Source organism: Taudactylus pleione, unplaced genomic scaffold (genome assembly GCF_031769625.1).
Source record: "Taudactylus pleione unplaced genomic scaffold, aTauple2 ptg000201l, whole genome shotgun sequence".
NCBI classification, from domain to species: Eukaryota; Metazoa; Chordata; class Amphibia; order Anura; family Myobatrachidae; genus Taudactylus; species Taudactylus pleione.
In genome coordinates this window covers 29,340,461-29,360,524 of record NW_028284603.1, presented here as the reverse complement: position 1 = coordinate 29,360,524, position 20,064 = coordinate 29,340,461, and the positions used below count along the sequence as shown (strand labels likewise).

At 45.0% G+C, this 20,064-nt stretch overlaps 1 protein-coding gene across 2 annotated transcripts in view; it reads left to right on the top strand.

Moving 5' to 3' along the window:
* KCNH1 (potassium voltage-gated channel subfamily H member 1) overlaps window positions 1-20,064 on the top strand; it is a 541,044-nt gene that overhangs the window by 310,449 nt on the left and 210,531 nt on the right. For both annotated transcript variants that reach the window (XM_088477543.1, XM_088477542.1), the window contains one exon: window positions 2,818-3,070. In XM_088477543.1, the coding sequence (XP_088333669.1) occupies window positions 2,818-3,070 (253 nt within the window). The remainder of the gene's footprint in view (window positions 1-2,817; window positions 3,071-20,064) is intronic.

Sequence of the window (20,064 nt, the reverse complement as noted above, 5' to 3'; positions counted from 1 at the left end):
CGCCTGCCTTGACATCACTTAGCTGAATTTCCATATGCTGGGAGCGAGTGGCCGCATCTAGTGAACGGGTCTGAATCAGGTCCATTGTCTTTCTTTCACATCCTCCTTACCTTTGGCCAACATTCCTGTGTGACTGGATCATATAGCCCACCAAGAAACTCTGCAATCTGGCTGGACCAAAATGCAATATATAGCACCTATATCTCCCTATATATTGTAAGCTTGCGAGCAGGGCCTTCCTACCTCTGTCTATCTGTTATTACCCAATTTTCTTCTATTAATGTTTCCAATTGTGAAGCACAACGGAATATTTTGCACTATATAAGAAACTGTTAATAAAGAAATAAATGTAGCATGGAAAAAGATTTACCCATCTCTTCAGGTCTCTTCATATGTGATAACATTCACTTGTAGCTTTGCTGTGTAGTCATTTATAACCTACTACAGTAGTGCATGTTTTGTGTTCAGTATCCAATAATTTCCGTACACTACAGAGATGTTGCATTTGGTCTGTAATTCATGGCCAGTCCCTGCTATCAGATCTTGTATTTATTGCTTTGAGAATTGCAGGTTCCTTTTCTAGCCATTTCCCCATAATTCTATGGAGCATATCCAATTATCGCACTGGTTGGGATTCAATTAGCGGGGATTCCGGGGTGTCCGCGAGTCCCCGCTGTAGGTGCGAGGTAAAATCAGCGTAAAGCCGCCCTGTTCGGCCTCGTTCGACAGAGAATAACACGCTGATTCCACAGTTCTCGCGGAATCAGGGCCTGATTCAGAGCCGCTCGTAAGCAGCCGCTCGTTCGCCAACCAGTCATTGCGGTCAGAAATCGTGCGCTCGCAAAACAGCGAGGGCCTGCTAATTTGAGTGACAGAATGAAGCGTTTGTGGGTGGTAACAGGGGAAGGTGCTTGAAAACGGGGAGTGGAGATCCGAACGCAGGCGTGCCAAACGGTCAGAACGGGCGTTTAATGGGTGTGCATAATTAACAAAGCAGCGTCATCGACCACGTCACTTGGTTGTCTTTTAGCCTGAACTGCTCGCAGTGATTGCGGGAAGTAAAACCTACCACAAGCACTGCGAGCAGTTCAGACGCCTTTCGATGTACTCGATTAATCTAATAAATAGCGGAGATGACATATGATGCGAACAGCCAGGGGGCGTCTTTACAAAATAGCAAGCGCATGTTTCGTTCGCTCGCTCAGACATAGAGGCGTCAACAGAACGCAAAGAGCGAGAGCTCAATTTAAATAGCCGGCCCCTTTTTCTGAACGACCGTTCGCAAATAGCGTCCGGCTCTGAATCAGGCCCTCAGTGTGTTCTCGTGCAAGAGTCCCGTTCTAATGACGCGGGGAAAAAGCTATTTAATTGAATAGCTAATTCCTGCGTCGCGGGACTTTTGCAGGAGAATTAGCCGCTGGTGAAACCCCGCGGCTGATTGGATATGCCCCTATGTATGTCTGCAGTATTTTCCTAACACAGTTGCCAACTCATCTTTCACAGCATTGTCTAGACAAATAAATAATAAAGTCCAGGCAGCCCTTTTCTATTATTTGGACTATAAAACTTTAAGAAAACACAAGGTGTAATCACAGAGTGTTAGAAAGTACTGTAGCATTGCATAATATTGTACTAATATATGTTGTTTATTACTTGCTTCACATGTCTGAACCCAAAGGCAGTTTGTTGATGAAAAAAGTTTTTTCTAACTAAAGTAAAGAAACAACAAAAACCATTATACCCTGAAGGCTATAACGTACTTGTACAACTGACACCTTCCTAAACATTATTGCTCCTAAGTTGTTACTGTATATTTCTGTCTAGTTATGATACTATAAAAACAAAAAGTTGAACAACATTTATATCTGTTTTTATAATGTGACAATGTTGTGGGATTGATTTATCACTTCACTCCTGTTTGTCAGTGTTCATTTTTTAATTGCCAAAAAATTTAAAAATAAATATATAAATATTTTAATGAACGGTGGTCATTTCGGTGGATCTGTTTGGATCCTGAGAGTCAGCGATATGCGGGTGAATTTTGAAACTTTCCAAACTGTCAATTTTAACAATTTCCTTTTATTGATATAGCATTCAACTTAATCAATTGAATAACAAACATAGCTAAATTTGCAATATAATATCAGTTTCATCATTAGAGGAATTGGAACATTTCCTGCAGAAAATAAAAGTATTGCAATTTTTGCAATGTTAGATCCCATCTCCACAGCCAGAGTACAAGGAATACTGCCAAATACAACGCAATATGGGCCTGATTCGGATCTGCATGCAATTGTCATCTCTCACGGATCGCAATTGCGAAAATATGCTAATGACTTGCCGTCCAGTGCTTAGAGACATCCACTGACAGCATCTCACATCCACCGCTCACGCACAAAACCAGAAACATTGAACGCAGATCTGGCAGCCATCAGCCGTCAGAGCGGGTCTTCAAACACGCAGAGGGCTCTCCTGCTGCGAGCAAGTATGCAGTGGCTAATTTATGCATGCCCAGAAACAGTGTTTAAACGCTAGCGACACGCTTGCATTACACAAGCCACCCCCCGTTACCTTCCCCAAACGATGACTAACTGTCCAATCGTAATTCAATCGCTGTGCACGGGCAGCATGGCTTTTGCGGCATGCGCAATGGCAAAACAATTGCTTAGTCTGCATAAACATCGGCAATTGCATCCAGATCTGAAACAGGCCCTATGTTTTGAAAGTGATACATGACCATATTAAGAATGCTGGGCTGATTAGAAGTTACAATACCCTTGTAACATACACTTATATGACCATTTTTTTCCCTTTCAGGTTCTGCAGATTTGCCCTAAAGACATGCGAGCGGATATCTGTGTCCACCTTAACCGGAAAGTTTTTAAGGAACATCCGGCATTCCGCTTAGCTAGTGATGGTTGCCTGAGGGCGCTCGCCATGGAGTTCCAGACTGTGCACTGTGCCCCTGGGGATTTAATATACCACGCAGGGGAGAGCATAGACACACTCTGCTTTGTGGTGTCTGGCTCTTTGGAGGTTATCCAGGATGATGAAGTTGTTGCTATTTTGGGTAAGTCTAATGGTTGTTTTACTCTCTTTTGTTGAATTTTGTAATCACAAAGGGAATGGTTGCTTAGACGGGCAAAAAAGAACTACCCCAAGCGACTTATTGTTATACAGATGCGGGCCACCAATAGAGAGTGAACTTAGGAGGTGATTCTGCTGCGGAAGAATAGGCTTTCGCAACATGTTAGCAGCTGCAAAAGCACTAATATGGTAATGCAGCAGCAGGCGTCACACCTCCTGCATGCATTACTGATCTGAGCTGCATCCTTGGATGCAGCATCGGATCATCTGTGATCCCATTGGCCAGCTAAGTGACCCATAGGGTCTCGCAAGCTGGCCGCTGCAGATGAGTAAAACAGGAGATCTCCATCAGCCAATGGAGATTCTGGCCTGTCCACTCCTCCCCAGCAGCAGTGACAGGGCTCCGTTTTGGGAAACAGAGGCCGTCACTGCCACCTCCCCGCTCAGAAATGGCAGCAGACTGTCAATCACTGCCTTGTTTAGTATGATTTATAGATGCTAATTGTAAGCATTAGTACCACTTATGACCAGTCCTTCCTCGTTATAATGTATATTGGTGGGTTTTGCACTATGCTTCGGCAGGATTTATAACACATTTGAGCATATTTGGTCAAAAATATGCAAGCAAATTACATCTATAATCTAAATCTTATGTTTGCATCTAGTTTACATTCTACTTTACATTTAACATTAATGGACAAAACAAACAACCTCATCATAGGCAGCTAACGGTAACCATAGGATGGCACGCGATATATATTGGGACATTCACAGGTGTTACCTTGGCAGTTGGCCAAAAGTTTCTGGTCCTCCGGTGTACTATTCAGTTGAGATTTCAAATAGACTTTGCTGGAAGATATATATTTATCTCAAGTCTCTTTTCTTAGAGTTGGTCAAGGAATGGAACAGCAAAAATGTAAATGAAATAAGTTATTCAGAATTTATAGCAGCTGAGTGTCTACATCACATTGGCAACAGACTAAACTACACATGAATGTATCTACAGCGACCAATAAGGAGTTCACTATTTATCTTTTTGAATATGGGCAGTTTATTTTTACTGCAAAATGTCTCACTGTGATGTAATATTTTTATGGAATGCAGTAGGTTGACATTCTGACAGCCAGTTGACATAGGCCCTGATTCAGACCCGCTCGCTGCCGGAGGCGGCTCGCAGGTCTGAAGGGCGTTTTTTTTTTTTTTTTTTTAGGACTGGCCTTCTGGCCACTCGCTATACTGTGGGTGGCCACCCACAGCTTTTGCGAGCGGCCAGGTGATGGTCGAAATGGTCGCAACCATTGGGCTTGCGACGAGACCCTTGTGGTAGGGTCTCGTCTGCCTCAAGCCCCAGTGAGCTTCCGGCTCTAATAGAGCAGGAAGCTCACTACTGACATCACTGGTGATGTCAGTAGGGCCGCTCTGAAACGGCAGGCGTTTCTTCGGAACGCCTCCATTTGGCCAGCCACCCCCCCTTCCCCGCCTACAAAACGGGGCGGGGCGAGTGATTTCTCGCTCGCTCCGGGGCTTGCGCACGCCACGCGTTCGCACTGCCCGGCCATCGACCCGCTTCCGAGCACTATGCGCTCGCGAGCGGGTCTGAATCAGGCCCATAGTGTATTCAGGAAGGGGGAGGTGCTGGTAACTGCACCATGGCAATGGTTGCTAAGGTGCAGTGCAGACAACTGTACCATGACAATGGTTGCTTAAGAACAATACTGTCAACTTCACCATATTAATGGTAGTTAAGGAACAGTGCTGACAACTGCACCACAGAAATGGTTGCAAAAAGAAAGTGCTGACAACTGCACCATGACAATGGATACATAGAGGCCGTGCTGACAACAGCAATCTGGCAATGGTTGCTAAAAGAAAGTGCTGGCAACTGGATATATTATAAAGGGACAGTGCTGACTACAGCACCATGGCAATGGTTGCTAAGGGACAGTTCAGTTGTCAAATATTGTTGGATTGTGCCGAAAATGATTTCTTTGCATTATAGGTGTGCACCGGCCACTTTTCGTGTTTTGGTTTTGGATCTGGATCTTTCTTCGTGTTTTGGATCTGGATTGGTTTTGCCAAAACCACCCTTCCGTGTTGTGGGTTCTGGGTTTTGTGTTTTGGATATGTATTTTTTTGAAAAAAAGCATAAGAACAGCTAAAATCACAGAATTTGTGGGTTTTTCTGCTCCTATGCTATTATTAACCTCAATAACCTTAATTTCCACTCATTTCCAGTCTATTCTGAACACCTCACACCTCACAATAGTGTTTTTATGTCCACAAGGTTGCACCGAGGTAACTGGATGACTATGTTAAGTGACACGAGTGGGCAGCACAAACACGTGGCCCATCTAGGAGTGACATTGCAGTGGCAGACAGGATGGCAGTTTGAAAAACTAGGCCCCAAACAATACATATTGCAAAGAAAAAAAGAGGTGCAAGATGGAATTGTCCTTGGGCCCTCCCACCCACCCTTATGTTGTATAAACAGGACATGCACACTTTAACAAACCAATCATTTCAGCGCCAGGGTCTGCCACATGACTGTGGCTGAAATGATTGGTTCATTTGGGCCCCCACAAAACAAGCTGGCAATTAATCTGTCCCTGTACAAACTGGCTCTACGGAGGCAAGATGTCGTCCTCATCCTCCTCATCCACCGATTCCTCACCCTCTTCAGTGTTGTGTACAACCTCATCCTCACAGAGTATTAATTCGTCCCCGCTGGAATCCACCACCACAGGTCCCTCTGTACATTCTGGAGGCTGGTCTCCCTGGAAGAGTTGATAATTCATTTTTATGAACATCATCTTCTCCACATTTTGTGGAAGCAACCTCCTACGCCTTTCGCTGACAAGGTTCCCGGCTGCACTAAACACTCTTTCGGAGTACACACTGGAGGGGGGGCAACTCAGGTAAAATAGAGTCAGTTTGTACAGGGGCCTCCAAATTGCCTCTTTTTCCTGCCAGTACAGGTACGGACTGTCTGACATGCCTACTTGGATGCTGTTACCAATGTAATCCTCCACCATTCTGTCAATGGTGACAGTATCATATGCAGTGACAGCAGACATGTCAGAAATTGTTGGCACGTCCTTCAGTCCGGATCAGATGTCCAAACCGACCCTTGACTTATGACACAGATGCACGCTTGGCGCTGCTGCTGTGTTGATGCACGTGCGGCTACTGCGCATACATTTTGCACACAAACACAAAAAAAAAAGAATTGTTTCTTTTTTGTGGAGCGCACTTTGGGGGTACACCACCCTTTAACAGACTTATGGGACACAGGCGCACGCTTGGCGCTGCTCCTTTGTTGATGCACGTACAGTGCACACAATTCACAAACACAGAAGAAAATGTTTTATTTTTTGTGGAGCGCACTTTGGGGGTTACACCACCCTAAAAACAGACAGACGCACGCATGGCGCTGCTGCTTTGAGGATGCAGGTGCGGCTAATGCGCATACATTTCACACACAAACACAGAAAAAAAGAAGAGTATTTTATTTTGTTGGAGCGCACTTTGGGGGTTACACCACCCTTTAACAGACAGGCGCACGCTTGGCGCTGCTGCTTTGAGGATGCAGGTGCGGCTACAGCCCACACAATTCACAAAGACAGGAAAAAAAGAATTTTTTATTTTTTGTGGAGCACACTTTGGGGGTTACACCACCCTTTAACAGACAGATGCACGCTTGGCGCTGCTGCTTTGAGGATGCAGGTACGGCTACTGCGCATACATTTCACACACAAACACAGAAAAAAAGAAGATTATTTTATTCTGTTGGAGCGCACTTTGGGGTTATACCACTCTATAACAGACAGACGCACGCTTTGGGGGTTACACCACTCTTTAACAGACAGACGCACGTGGACTGCAGCCACAGTGCACACAATTCACAAACACAGAAAATTATTTTTTATTTTGTTTGGAGTGCACTTTGGGGGTTACAGCACCATTTAACAGATGAGCCAACTGGCCCTTTACTTATGACACAGGCGCACGCTTGGCGCTACTTTGTTGATGCACGTGCGGTTACTGCGCACACAATTCACAAACACAAAAAAAAATATATATATTTTTTTTGGAGTGCACTTTACAGCACCCTTTAACAGACAAGCCAGCCGGCCCTTGATTTATGACACAGGCACACGCTTGGCGCTTCTTTGTTGATGCACGTGTGGCTACTGCGCACACAATTCACAAACACAGAAAAAAAAAATAATTTTTTTTGGAGTGCACTTTGGGGGAGCACCCCTGATGCACAGATCACCCCCTGAACAACACTACAGCGCCCCTCTAGGACTACAGCCTTTACGAGACACTGCACAACACAGTCCAGCCAGCCGCTATAGACTTTGGAGTGGACACAGACCCTATGGACAACTGACTGCACAACACAGCCCAGCCAGCCCCTATGGACAACAGCAGCACATCACAGCCCAGTCAGCCCCTATGAACTGAGTAGTCACAGCCCCTATGGACAACAGCAGCACAACACAGCCCAGCCAGCCCTAGCTCCCACCCTCCCTCTTCACTGTCCACAGCCGGAGTGAGAAATGGCGCCGAAGCGGGGACTTTTAATAGAATCCAAAACCCGCGAGTTCCGGAAGGCGGGATGATGACGTTTTGCCTCAATTTCAGATCCGAGTCAGGTGGGAAAAGTCGAGCCTGACACGGATACGACTCGGATCAGGGGGGCTCAGGGGGGTTCGGATTTCAGAAATCCGAACCCGCTCATCCCTACTTTGCATACTCTTCTCTCAGTTTGAGAGTAGGTGAAATGTTTTGCGTCTTGTAATATTTTTGTCAAAAAAGCTTCTTTATTCTAGTACTGTATGTGCTCAGTGCTGTTTTACCTGTTTTCATTGATTGTTAAGTTACAATTGTGTGCTGCCGTTACCCCTTGTCTTCTCCGGTAACACTCGATGATGCCAATATTACACATTTTGCATCACTATTTGCCAAAAAGTTATGGTTTCTTTTAGTGTCAAATGTTTTAATTGAATCTTGTCCGCTATGCTAGGACACAGTCCAGGTTTTAAGGATAGCCATACTTGAGTACAGGTGACTTAATTAGCACCTCAGACATTTTGATTTAACCATCTGTACTCAAGGCTGGATATCAGTAAGACTGTTGATGTGCCCTGAGGACCGATGTTGGGAATCACTGCACTATGTTATGTGTATATTATTTATTTCTTACTCTGCAATGCTTAGGGCTGCTGACTTTTAAATGCGATATCTGCACAAACATGTTAGGTGTTTAATATGTCAGCAAAAAATTTAATGTAATGTAACAAACATTAGCAGTTTTGAAGATCCTGCTGTCTATGGGGTCTATTCATGTAGCAGTGAAAGATCCTTAATCAGTGCTAAAGGGCTTTTCAGTGCTTTCTCCTATTCATAGAAGAGGTCACCGTGGAGAAACTTGAGATTTCTCCAGCGGTTCCCATGAGTAGTTTAGACATCGCTTCCCCATACAGTAGTATGGGGAGAGCAATTCATAGAAGCACAGAAAGCTCAGTTTTCCGTTTCGCTTCTAAGAAAAAAAATTTCCATCTCAGGATAGCGTTAACAGCTTCCTGAGGGGAGAAGAGCAGGGAAGACTGCTGTCTCCCCGCCTCCTCCCTGCTCTCCCTGCCCTCTTCACTGACAGCTAGCCAATCACAGGGGCCCAGGGAGAAAAATACTGCTGTCTGCCTGGTGCCCCCAAGACCAGCCACGCTGCCCCTTCCCCTGCCGCCATACTAGCTGTATAGATTAATGAATATGCCTGGTCACTTCACACTGCTGCCCCTGCTACCTCCACGGCCGGTCTCCATCCCCGCCGCACTGTATATAGAGTAATGAAGTGACCCGGCATATGCCAGGCACTCCACACTGCTGCCCGCTCTGCACCCTGCTGCCTCCAAATCCAGCCACTCTGCCCTACCCCCACGCTATGTGCATAGAATAGTGAAGTAACACAGCATATGCCGGGTCACTTCACACTGCTGCCCGCTCGGTGTCCTCGCTGCCTCCACAACCATCCACTCTCTGCCCCTACCCAGCCACTATTATCAGTAAGGTGATTCGGCTGGTCACTTCCTCCTGCCATGCGCCCCCTCCCACAGTACCCATCGCCAGGTGACCCGGCATGGCTCCTGGCTGCCTCAGCCAGTGCCCCCTCGTCCTGCCCCTACCTAATCCCCCCCACACACACAGCCATAAAGATGATCCAGCGCATGCGCAGTACAAGGGAAAATAAACAAAAAGTCACTGAAAAAAAAAAAGATGGGATCGCTGCACTTGGATTTACCGCATCGCTTCTCCAAACAGGCTAGTTTAGATTAGGGATGTGCAGGCTCGGATAGGTTCGAGTTTGCACGTGGAGTTCGGATTTTTCCCTCCAAAAAAACGGAACTCAGAAAGAGGCAAAACGTCATCTTACATGGACGAACATCATCATTCCTGGACAAAAGTCCAGGAATGATGATGTTTGTCCATGTAAGATGACGTTTTGCCTCTTTCTGAGTTCCGTTTTTTTGGAGGGAAAAATCCGAACTCCACGTGCAAACTCGAACCTATCCGAGCCTGCACATCCCTAGTTTACATGAATTGTTACTTATCTAAGCTATAGATCGCATCGAACTGATGCGATCTATAGTAGCAAGTAGCAATTTACCGCTGCACATCTATATGAATAGACCCCTATGTCTTGCAGCTGGGCCATCCTTGAAACCATCTCTCTTGTGTAATCATCAGCACCTCCCTTTCCCTACTTCAAACGGCTGCCTTGGATTACTTGTTGGTGTACTCTATTTCTAATAATATTTGTTTAGGTAAAAGCTAAGCTCATTTTATTGAGGGTAGACACCTAAAAGCGAAAATAGGGCACATGCAAAAACTTTCATCAGCAGTGCTTCTGTGCCAGAACAGCCAGGGGCGAATTGGCAGGGGACGCATTGTGACAAAGGAGGGACAAATATTTTATACAGTATTTGTGTGTAGCATTCCATTTCCACAGCCTTTTATTTTTATACATAAAACCAAAGCCTAACAATTTCCAATTGTTCAGTTACACAAGTCTAAGTAAGATGAAGTGTGTCTCTTCATCTGGAGGCTTGTATGCTCTTAGGCGCAGGAACGGGGGACACTGAATGCACTGCACAAAGTTTAGGGAAACTGCATATTGGTTTTAGTTTTTGACCATATTGGCAACTCACAAAATATACAATTGACACCTCCGAAGTAGTGTTTCCTAAATTAATTCCTCAGGAAGCACTAACAGTGCATGGTTTCCATTTTCCTAGTTGGTGCACAGGTGTAGTCATTACTGCCTGACACATTTTAAAAGATCCACAGGTGGAGCTAATTATTTCACTTGTGATTCTGTGAGGAGACCTGGAAAACATGCACTGTTAGTGCTCCCTGAGGAATGACTTTGGGAAATACTATCCTATAGTATTTCCAAACTTAAATGTGCAGATATTTATATCTTACTGAAATCTGTTTTTTTTTTATAAGAACGTTTTTGTTGTTGTGAGTTTTTGGTCATTATAATGGTGAAGCCTGAGCTTGTCTTCCTCTTCTGGATGTGACCAGCACAGCATAGGGCCTGATTCAGAGATGGATGGATTTGCAAAGCGGCACACAAGCGGCTGTGCAATTCCGTCCATTTAAAATGCAAATGCAGAAGTAGGTGTCAGACACCTCCTTGCTTCATCTGCGTGACCGCAGCCTGGGATCACCTTCGGCCAGGCTGTGATAGCTGAAGATTACCGCAGACTGACCAGGTCCTGGCAGCTTGCGAGGCGAGGAAGTCTGTGTGCACCCATGCAGAGCCTGACCTCGTCCCTCCCGGAAAACATCGGGTTAGCGTACATCTCTGAATCAGGACCATAGTGTGTAGTGGTGTCTGATAATAATTACCATGTGTGGCATGAAAGCAATGTGTACTGGAGCTATTGTGCTAAACGTAATACACCGGGTGCGTTACTCCAATGTCTACCTAAATCTGTAAAAGTATAAGAAATTGCATATTCTTGTGAGGAAAATATTAACACAACTTGAAATTAATATTTTATGGTCAACTGTGTGGCTAGCTAGGCAGATGTCTCGGAGGCAGTGGAGTCACTGGCCTCCGGGCGCCAGCTGTCAGCAGGGCACCAGAACCACACAGATAAATTCATCTATAACCTCTGCCAGTGATTATAGATGGATCTATTTGTGGGGTCCATCAGTAGAGCCGCTGTCTCCTCTTCAGGTAGCTGTGTATGGTGGCAGTACAATATAGTTTTTTATGTTTATTGCGAGTTACAGTAAATAGAGGAAACTTTATTGAACCAGTCACCGGCGGTGCCTCCAGATATGCATTGCAGCAGTCAGAGGAGCCGTGGCATGTAGAGAAGCTGGACGATGCAGCCAGAAGACCCAGGAGAAGGTAAGTGGAGCCTGGGGCTAGCTGCAGAGACAGTGGGGGCTGGCTGGAGACACTATGGGAGCAGGCTGGAGACAGAGAGAGAGGGGGGCTGGCAGGTGACACAATAGGGCTGGCTGGAGACACAACTGGTACTGGCTGGAGACACAATGGAGGCTGGCTGGAGAAACAAAGAGAGGGGGGCTGGCAGGAGAGACAGTGGGGGCTGGCTGAAAAGGCAATGAAAGGGGGGCTGGCAGGTGAGATAGCGGTGGTATCTGGATGTTGCCTGGGATCGGCCGCTACTCACCTCCGTGCCGGCGTCCTTGAGCTTAGGTGTTCAGTCGCTGGGAGTGGAGGTGAGTGGTGACTGAGTATTCTCCCCAGGGTCTGTTAGGGCTTCCGTACATGCGTCCTGGTTTCCAGGGTGCCGGGCATAGGCGCAGCCATGTTGGTCAAGACTAGTCTCTCCCAATGGTAGTCCTGTGGTCACTCAGCTGATCCAATGACCAGCTACCCAGGGCTATTTAAGTCTGACTCCAGGAACAGGAAACTGCTGTTCAACTTTGCTGTTCCAGTGATTGTTATGCTTTCCGGTGTTTTTTATCAAAGTATCTACAGTGTGTTGTTTCAGCCCTCACGCTGACCACCAGTGTTACTTGTGTTAGCTCCCATGCTAATTCCCAGCGTGTTACTTCAGCTCTCTCACAGAACTCCAGTGTTTCTTGTAAAGCTCTTTGTTGTCTTTAAGTGTGCTGCTCAGCTCTCTAACTGCCTCCCTGTGTTCCTGTGATGTCAACTTTCATGCTAATTTCTAGTTAGCTCTCATCTGGATCTGTAGTAATTCCCAGTACGTGCCTGCATACACATTTCTCTGTGTTTCTCTGTGCAAGTCAGCACCTGGATCCCCTTTGCTCAAGTTTTCAGTTCATTGCTGATCTCCTGTTTTCAAGTATTCAGTTCATACCTTGATCTCCTGTGCTCAAGTATTCCATTAATTTGCCGATCTTCTGTGTTCAAGTATTCTGTTCATATGCTGATAACTGTGTTCAAGTATTCAGTTCACGCTGATCTCCTGTGTTCAAGTATTCAGTTTATACACCGGTCTCCTGTGTTCAAGTATTCAGTCCTAACTGATCCTTTGTGTCCTAGCTATTCAGTTTTCACACTGGCCTATAGTGTTATTACATTCTTAGGTTCCCAGTGCTAATTCATTCTAATATAGTTCCGGTCTTCCTGCCACTCCCAGGTACCTGTCCAGAGGGCCGCGACCTGCTTACTTGGTGCAGCGAAACCCATATACCAACTGCAGGGGTCACTGGTGAAGACCACCAAGTGAGTTAGACTCCGCGGCTCTGGGCAGGTCTAGCCAAACCTGGATTTAGTTGCAATAGGGAGACCTAGCACTGTCACTCACCTGCTTGTTCCCTAGCCACCCTAATCCCCTGGCTTTCTTCTATACGGTTCCTGACAGGGGGCTGGCTAGAGACTGAAGGGGGCTGGCTAGAAACTGAAGGGGGCTGGCTGGAGAGACAGAATGGAGCTGACTGGAGAGATACTGGGGATCGCTGGAGCTAGAGACACACATCTATTTTGCCTCTGGGCACTTGGCATGAACTTACGCCACTGCTGCTGGTCATCATGCTGTCATGTTGATGGACCTATTTTTATTTGAAGGCCTAGGGCTGTAGTCCCATCTGCCCCATTTATCAAAAAGAAAAAAATATGGACATGCATCACATATACAGCTTTTTTTAACTGCCCATGTTAAATGTTTTCACCATTAGGGTCCATGTGAAAATGGTGAACAAAAAACGAGCACAAATATCGTTTTCCTGTTATCACTTAGTACCACCCTCTTCATTTCAATCTTTCCATTCTTCACCTCAAACACTGCGGACATCAAGTCATATCTTGGGGCAGTTTCACTGAGCAGCAAGGTTCTGCTGGACACCTATCGCCACTTCTCGTAATATTAGGGTAGGAAAACATCACTTAATTTTCCTCCTGTCCCATATAGATGCATGCAAATATAAGCAATATGTTATTTACCATAATAACAGGAAATGTGTGCAGCCTTGCACCTAATTGCATATGCCGCCAAGACTTGTCTTTACTTTATGTGGTATTGTACTGTACTGTACTGTGAGTGTTTTTATTACATTGACAGAATTGCTCTTGTTTTAGCTCATCCTGAATATTATGCCTTCTGTGAAGGAGAAAGTGTAAAAGGGCCCTATCTGACATTTTGCCCTCTTGCTCACCAAATAAGTTGTTAAATTTTGCACCTCCTCCGTTCTTGATCCTTTAATCTCTGCACTTCCTAATAAAAATAAGTCGATTTGCACAAAGATAATTTAAGTAAATGTCATTTGCACCATGGGCCTACAAGTATCTGATTTGTAAATGACTTGTGCCTGTTTATTCTGGGCAGCTTACCATATGAAGAGAAGAATGCAAATACCGTCACATCAGTCCATATCTGTACAGTATGACATATAGATTCACTTGAGGTGTTAATTCAGCATTAAACTTCCACTGAATTACCGTTATAATGTCAAGGACAACCATACATAGGTTGCATGTTCCGTGCAGAGGTGCTGCCCCATAACGTAAATCTGCTGAGTGGATGGGATAACGTGATTGAGCCAAATTGATCTTGTTTGAAAGCTCGTAAGCTTTCAAACAAATCCACTTGTTTTAATATATGAGGTTGATTTATAAAATGCTTGAGCTGGAGTCCGTCCAGAACTAAGTGGTGCACTAGATGACTGTAGGCATCTGAGAACCGAGGACTGCATTAATTAGTGATGCTGCATCACTTGTGAAATACATTAAGACAGTCACTGTACGGTACTTACTACTTCTGTCACTAGAATCTTTTTCATGGCTCACTCAAAATAACAAACTTTACTCAATTCCTAGCTGGATATTTGTCATCTCCCAACTGTCATACTTCATATGTTCATTAACTGCAGGCACATTAATTAATATAACCAAACAATTCACTATCATTATATCATTAACGGTTCAACTGCAATCACTGCATTATCTTATTAGCTGCTATAAATGTTAAGACACTGGCAAACTGTAATTGCTCTGCTATTGAACAGTGTCTATTTCTAAACATACTACAACTATAGTCTTTATATACTAATTTTAAAGAGACACACTGTGGTATCAAAACTTATTACAAAGCTATTAGCCCTACAGAGCAATATTTGTGGCCCCGTTCTGCATGATGATCCTATTAGACATGGCAGGAAAGGTGGTGACAAAATACTATTTTCCGTCAGTCCGCGTGGCCATCTCCTGGAAGCAACAACGGCCCGCTGCTGCATGTATTCTGGTTTGTGTCAGCCCATGTGTGTGGTGAAATTGAACAATAAGCCTGTCACTCGTATAACTAAGTACATCAGCCAGACAAGTCAGTTTTGTGGACAGATCTTGCGTGTTCTCGCATTGCGCATACTCAGGAGCCGAGCGCGCACAACTACAGGTGATGCTTAGTTATACACAACATATTTCCACTTGTAGTGGTGTAACTGAGTGGTAATGGGGAATTTGCACGTAGATAAAGTTCTGCGAGAGTGTGTTGAGGGTATGTCGATGACCAGGGCTGTAGAGACTGCTGCCGTGCTCCGGTACTGTAGGGGGTGTGGCCTAATCAAGAGGATGTGGAAATGCCTCCTACAGAAAAAGTATTAGAAAATAATAAGTGTGGTGTCAGGAAATGTTGGTGCACTCCACCAGGGGGGTGCCGTAGTCACCTCAGCCCGGGGCAGCTCCAGGGGGAGATCCTCCCCCCCTGCACATCAAGTGCAAGTAGAGGAGACTGCTGCACTGCTAAGCTCAGTGGCACTGACAGGTAAGAGAGCTGGGGAGCGGCGAACCTGAGCCAACGTTGGGCCCCTCCAACAAGCCTGGGTAATCAGTACCGCCCCCCATATTGTGCATATGCGTAAATATATTTGTTTTCAGATGGGTCTCTAAGCTCCAGGATAGGCTGTAACCTGGGCGCAATGATAATGATAATAATGAATATGAAACCAAGGGCCTGATTCAGAGGCGTACGGTCGCTTTGAATCAGGGCATCCCTATTTTTTTTAATTCCGGCCTCCAGGCCACTCGCACAGCTATGCGCTCGCGAACGGATCTGAATCAGGCCCCAAGTGTGCTGATAGAGGTGTTACAGTCACACTCTGCATACTGCATATGGGCAATGTACATTTAGTTCCACGCACGCAATACGGTATAACTACGGCCAACTTTAGAGGGATTGTTCATATAAATAAAGTTGAGTTAATAGCAAAAAAACCTAAAATAATCAAATAACACAAAATGCTTTCTGTGTACTGTACATACACATACTGTATATGAATGTGACAAGTATGTATTTACCATAACACTGACATTTGCATCTCAGTGTTGCATTGATGATCTCTCTCAAACAGAGCTGTAATGAGGGTTGAACATTACGATGAGATTTATATAGTAATACTGTATATAGGGTTTGCTGTAAAATATCTACAGTAGTGTCCATTGCTGCATACTTATTCATTGCTTGGTCAAAGTCAGGGGCTAGAAGCTGGGAGGGACTTTTACATAAATATGGCAGCTCTCTAAATAAACAAAGCAAGTTTCCACAGTGCCTCCCCAGTCGCACCCTATCTACAACATGTAATTCATTTAGGCTTTTTTAATATCCATTTAATAGAAAATTTCCACATTAGCCATTAAGCTTGTAATACTTGTAGTCTTTAGCGTTGCGGTAACACCAAATGCAAAATGTGTCCTGGCCCTCTGCCCTGTACGCTATGTGCATTTCACGATACTGGGGAGAGGGAGAGGAATATAAAAGTGCCTAGGGGAAAACAGAGTATCTATCACATATCTAAAAACTGTTTGGCAAGATCGTCCTAATTTTGTGAGACCGTCATATTGTTCTTACTGTTGGGAATGTAAGGGGGTAGCGGCTGCATGCAGAAATGCAGGATTATTTTTAGTGAAGCGTGTTTATTGTTTTAGAACACAGGTTCTCAAACTCGGTCCTCAGGAACCCAAACGATGCATGTTTTCCAGGTCTCCTCACAGAATCGCAGTGAAATAAGTAGCTCCATCTGTGGATCTTTTAACATGTCTCAGTGAGAAATTAATACACCTGTGCACCTGCTGGGTGACCCGGAAAACATGACCTGTTTGGGCTCCCGAGGGCCGAGTTTGAGAACCGCTGCTTTAGAAGCAGTAAATATGCTGCTGGGGGATGTGACACACTCCAACATGACACGACCACACTTTTGTGGTGGTGCACTTTTTGTCACAGTTTATGGAACCACCACTGTTGCATGAGTGTGGCGACTTTGGAACCTAGTAGAGGGGGGAAGTGGCACCAAGAGGGAGGTGGGATGGGTACTGATTACTCAGGCCTGGACTTGTCTTGCTTAGCGGGAGCTTGGGCTAGCCATGGAGGCTAAAGAACCTTTGTATTTAATCTTCTTCAGGGCACGCAACACTCTAGCAACAGGGCCCACCAGATGTATCGACAGCCCTGGCGAGGGGACACATTAATTACAAGTGTGTTAGGCCCCAACCCTACTCTTCTGAGCATGCATGGGGCCTGCCTGACTTAGGTGCAGTTAATAGCATTCAGTTCTGATGTGTGATTATGACATTGGATTAGAAAGACAGAAACAGATCCAATTAGATAACAATAAAGAATGAAAAGAGAAATGTTGTTACAGTATATAGAAATTGGTGAACATGGGTATGGGGGTGTATTATTCAATTAAATTTAATTTTTATTTTCATTTAGTTTTTTGGAACCACATGTCCCAGCATTCACTGGCGTTTAGTGCATTTGCTTCACAATAGCTGGCAGAAGACTGCGGCAAAAACAGCTGAAGAATCAGCGCTGCGCATAGTTGATCACAACTACTCAAAATGTTTGTGCTCACCAAACTTTGCTCTTTCACGCGAGGTCTGGCATGTAGGCATTCCCATTATATTGAGCAAAATATCAGGCACAGTAAGTGAAACTTTGGGAGCAAGAAGGAGCCGTATGTCCAAATATTGTGCCGCATTGAACTGAAATAGGATTCGTTTTGTGCATGCTTGTAAATCCATTCAGCCGGTGACTCAGTCTGCTTCTGTGTGTGACCATCTGCTGACTGTACCAACAGCTTCTCATGTGATCCAGTTGTGTAACCTCGGCACCAACCAGCTGGAGATGTCCATTGTAGCCCATAGCAAATTTAGAAACTGATCCAACTCAACCAGATTGTCAGAATAATTAATTGAATTGTTCACTCCAGCAATGGTTGGATATTTTCCTATAATAAAACATCAGGTGAGGTCAAACATTTTATCTGCACATATTTATCTTTACATTTGGCTGGTAAACTCATTGATATGTTTGTATCTTTACTTAGTTATTCAGCACACTTGACGAGCAGGTATTTTGGAACCTTATAATCATGTGCACAATGTGTCTATTGTACATGACGGTAAAACATTATAGCCTCCCAGCAATGATCAGATCTAACACTGAACCATTTTCTCTCCTGTGACAATCGCAGCTATTATGCATCTCTGTGGGCCGGTTGCTGAGCACTGGAACATTCCCGCTGATTTAATTTTGTCTGCACTTTTCTGCTTCATACAAAATGTATTTTTATTCTACTTTTGCAATTTTGTTTTTATGTTTCAAGCATGCAGGATTTTTGTAATGTCACAATATGGAACCAAGCTGTATTGGTCAATATACTACTAGTGTAAGAGAATAGTGTATAGAATAGGTTTTTAGCAGACTTACTTTTTTGTATTTAGCGATTGACAGGTAGAGCAGCAGGGGCGTAAAAATAGCTATAGCAAATATATATACTTATCTATCCCTGTAAGTCCAGTGCGGCAAGGATTAATCTAATGATTCTGGCCATTCTCAGGTGATCTGTGGACCTGCATAGCGTGTGCGTGTGTGTGTGTGTATAACACTTTTCCAAGAGCTTACAGAGTCACAACTTTGAACACAGTGACAAGTGGTAAAGTTACCGGGTGTAAGATACTTTTCTCAGTCATAACATGGGATGGGCTCAAGTTGCAAACACACCTATATAGAGACCACTGATGAAGTCTCATAAGGAGACAATACGCGTAGGGTAAAGAGGCTCTGAGATCCACTATGAGGATCAGCAGCGGCTCCTGCCCTCTTACCTGAGGGGGGCTGGCACTGCTCCTGGCTAGTCTGGCGCAATAGATCTGGCAAGCGACGGGACCTCATAACACTGGCTTCTGGGGGCTGCATTGACTGAAGCCCAGAGAAGCCATGTAGGGCTGCCCGAAAGGCAGAGCAGCGGCTCTCTGCTGATCGCTGCCCGGACTGGCAGTCTCAGGGGGAGGAGACACCTCCCCCTGGTGCTGCCTGTCCTGTGCGTGACTGGCAAGTGGCGCTTCCGATGGGAAGCCAACTCCAGTCACAGTCAGTGTAGCCAGTGCAGTCACGGACTGATTTTACTGGGGGGGGGCTGCAGCGATGCAGCTCCTAAGAAAAATGCGCCACTGATAAGGATACACAATCGAACTCCCTAGAATATGGGTGGAAAAATCTTACACCTTGAGAGTGGAATGTCTGCAGCTAATTGTGAGGTAATTTGTATTATGAAAAGTGTTTTTTATACAAATACATTTGGTATTCTTGTTTGCTGGGGCAGATTTGTAACTTCCAGATACTAGATGCTCCCTAGAACAAGTTAATCCTTGTCAGTCACCAGAAAATCTTCAGATAATCACTTATGCTGGCCATACACGCTACAATTATCGGGGCGTACCGCCTGATATCGGCGGATCGCCCCGATAATTGTAGCGTGTGTGCGGGCGACCGAGGGTTAAATATTGCTTGGTCGGGCATGCAGGATTGTCCAGCATGCCCGTCCGATGCGATATTTACCCAGTAACTATCGGCCGCATCGGGCAGTGTATGCCCAGCGCGGCCGACAGACAGACATTTCCTGTGTTCCTTCCTACGGAAGGAACAGGGAAATGTCTCCTCCCCCGGGGGCGGAGCGCAGATGTCGGGCTATACACTGTGAGATTTCTCTCACAGTGTATGCCGGCGAACATCTGCGGCTGGCAGCCGGCCAGATAAAATGTCTGTCGGTCTAACAGACATTTTATCTGGCTGTGTAAGCCCAGCATTAGGAAACAGAGAATGCCAGTTTTAGTTTATTGTATACTCACCTTCTAGTGGTTTGCTTGTGAATGTTATTTCGGTAGGCCCTCACTAACAGGGGTCTCCCAGAGAGGAGCAGCTGACTTGTACCTACCGTATATGCCCAGGGTAAAGGTATATTTTGTGGATATCTATCTATCTTTTTATCTATTTATATTTAACATTTTGTTACTTTTGTATTTTTGTTCTGTCATAAGTATACCCCCAGGTTTTAAAGATTTCTCACTGGAGATTATTTAAACCTGGGGGTGTATACTCATGACAGAACGAAAAGGCAATATTTTCTAAATATTTAATGTGTGTGTTTGTGCGTGTGTGTATGTATGTATGTTTATACACATACATATAT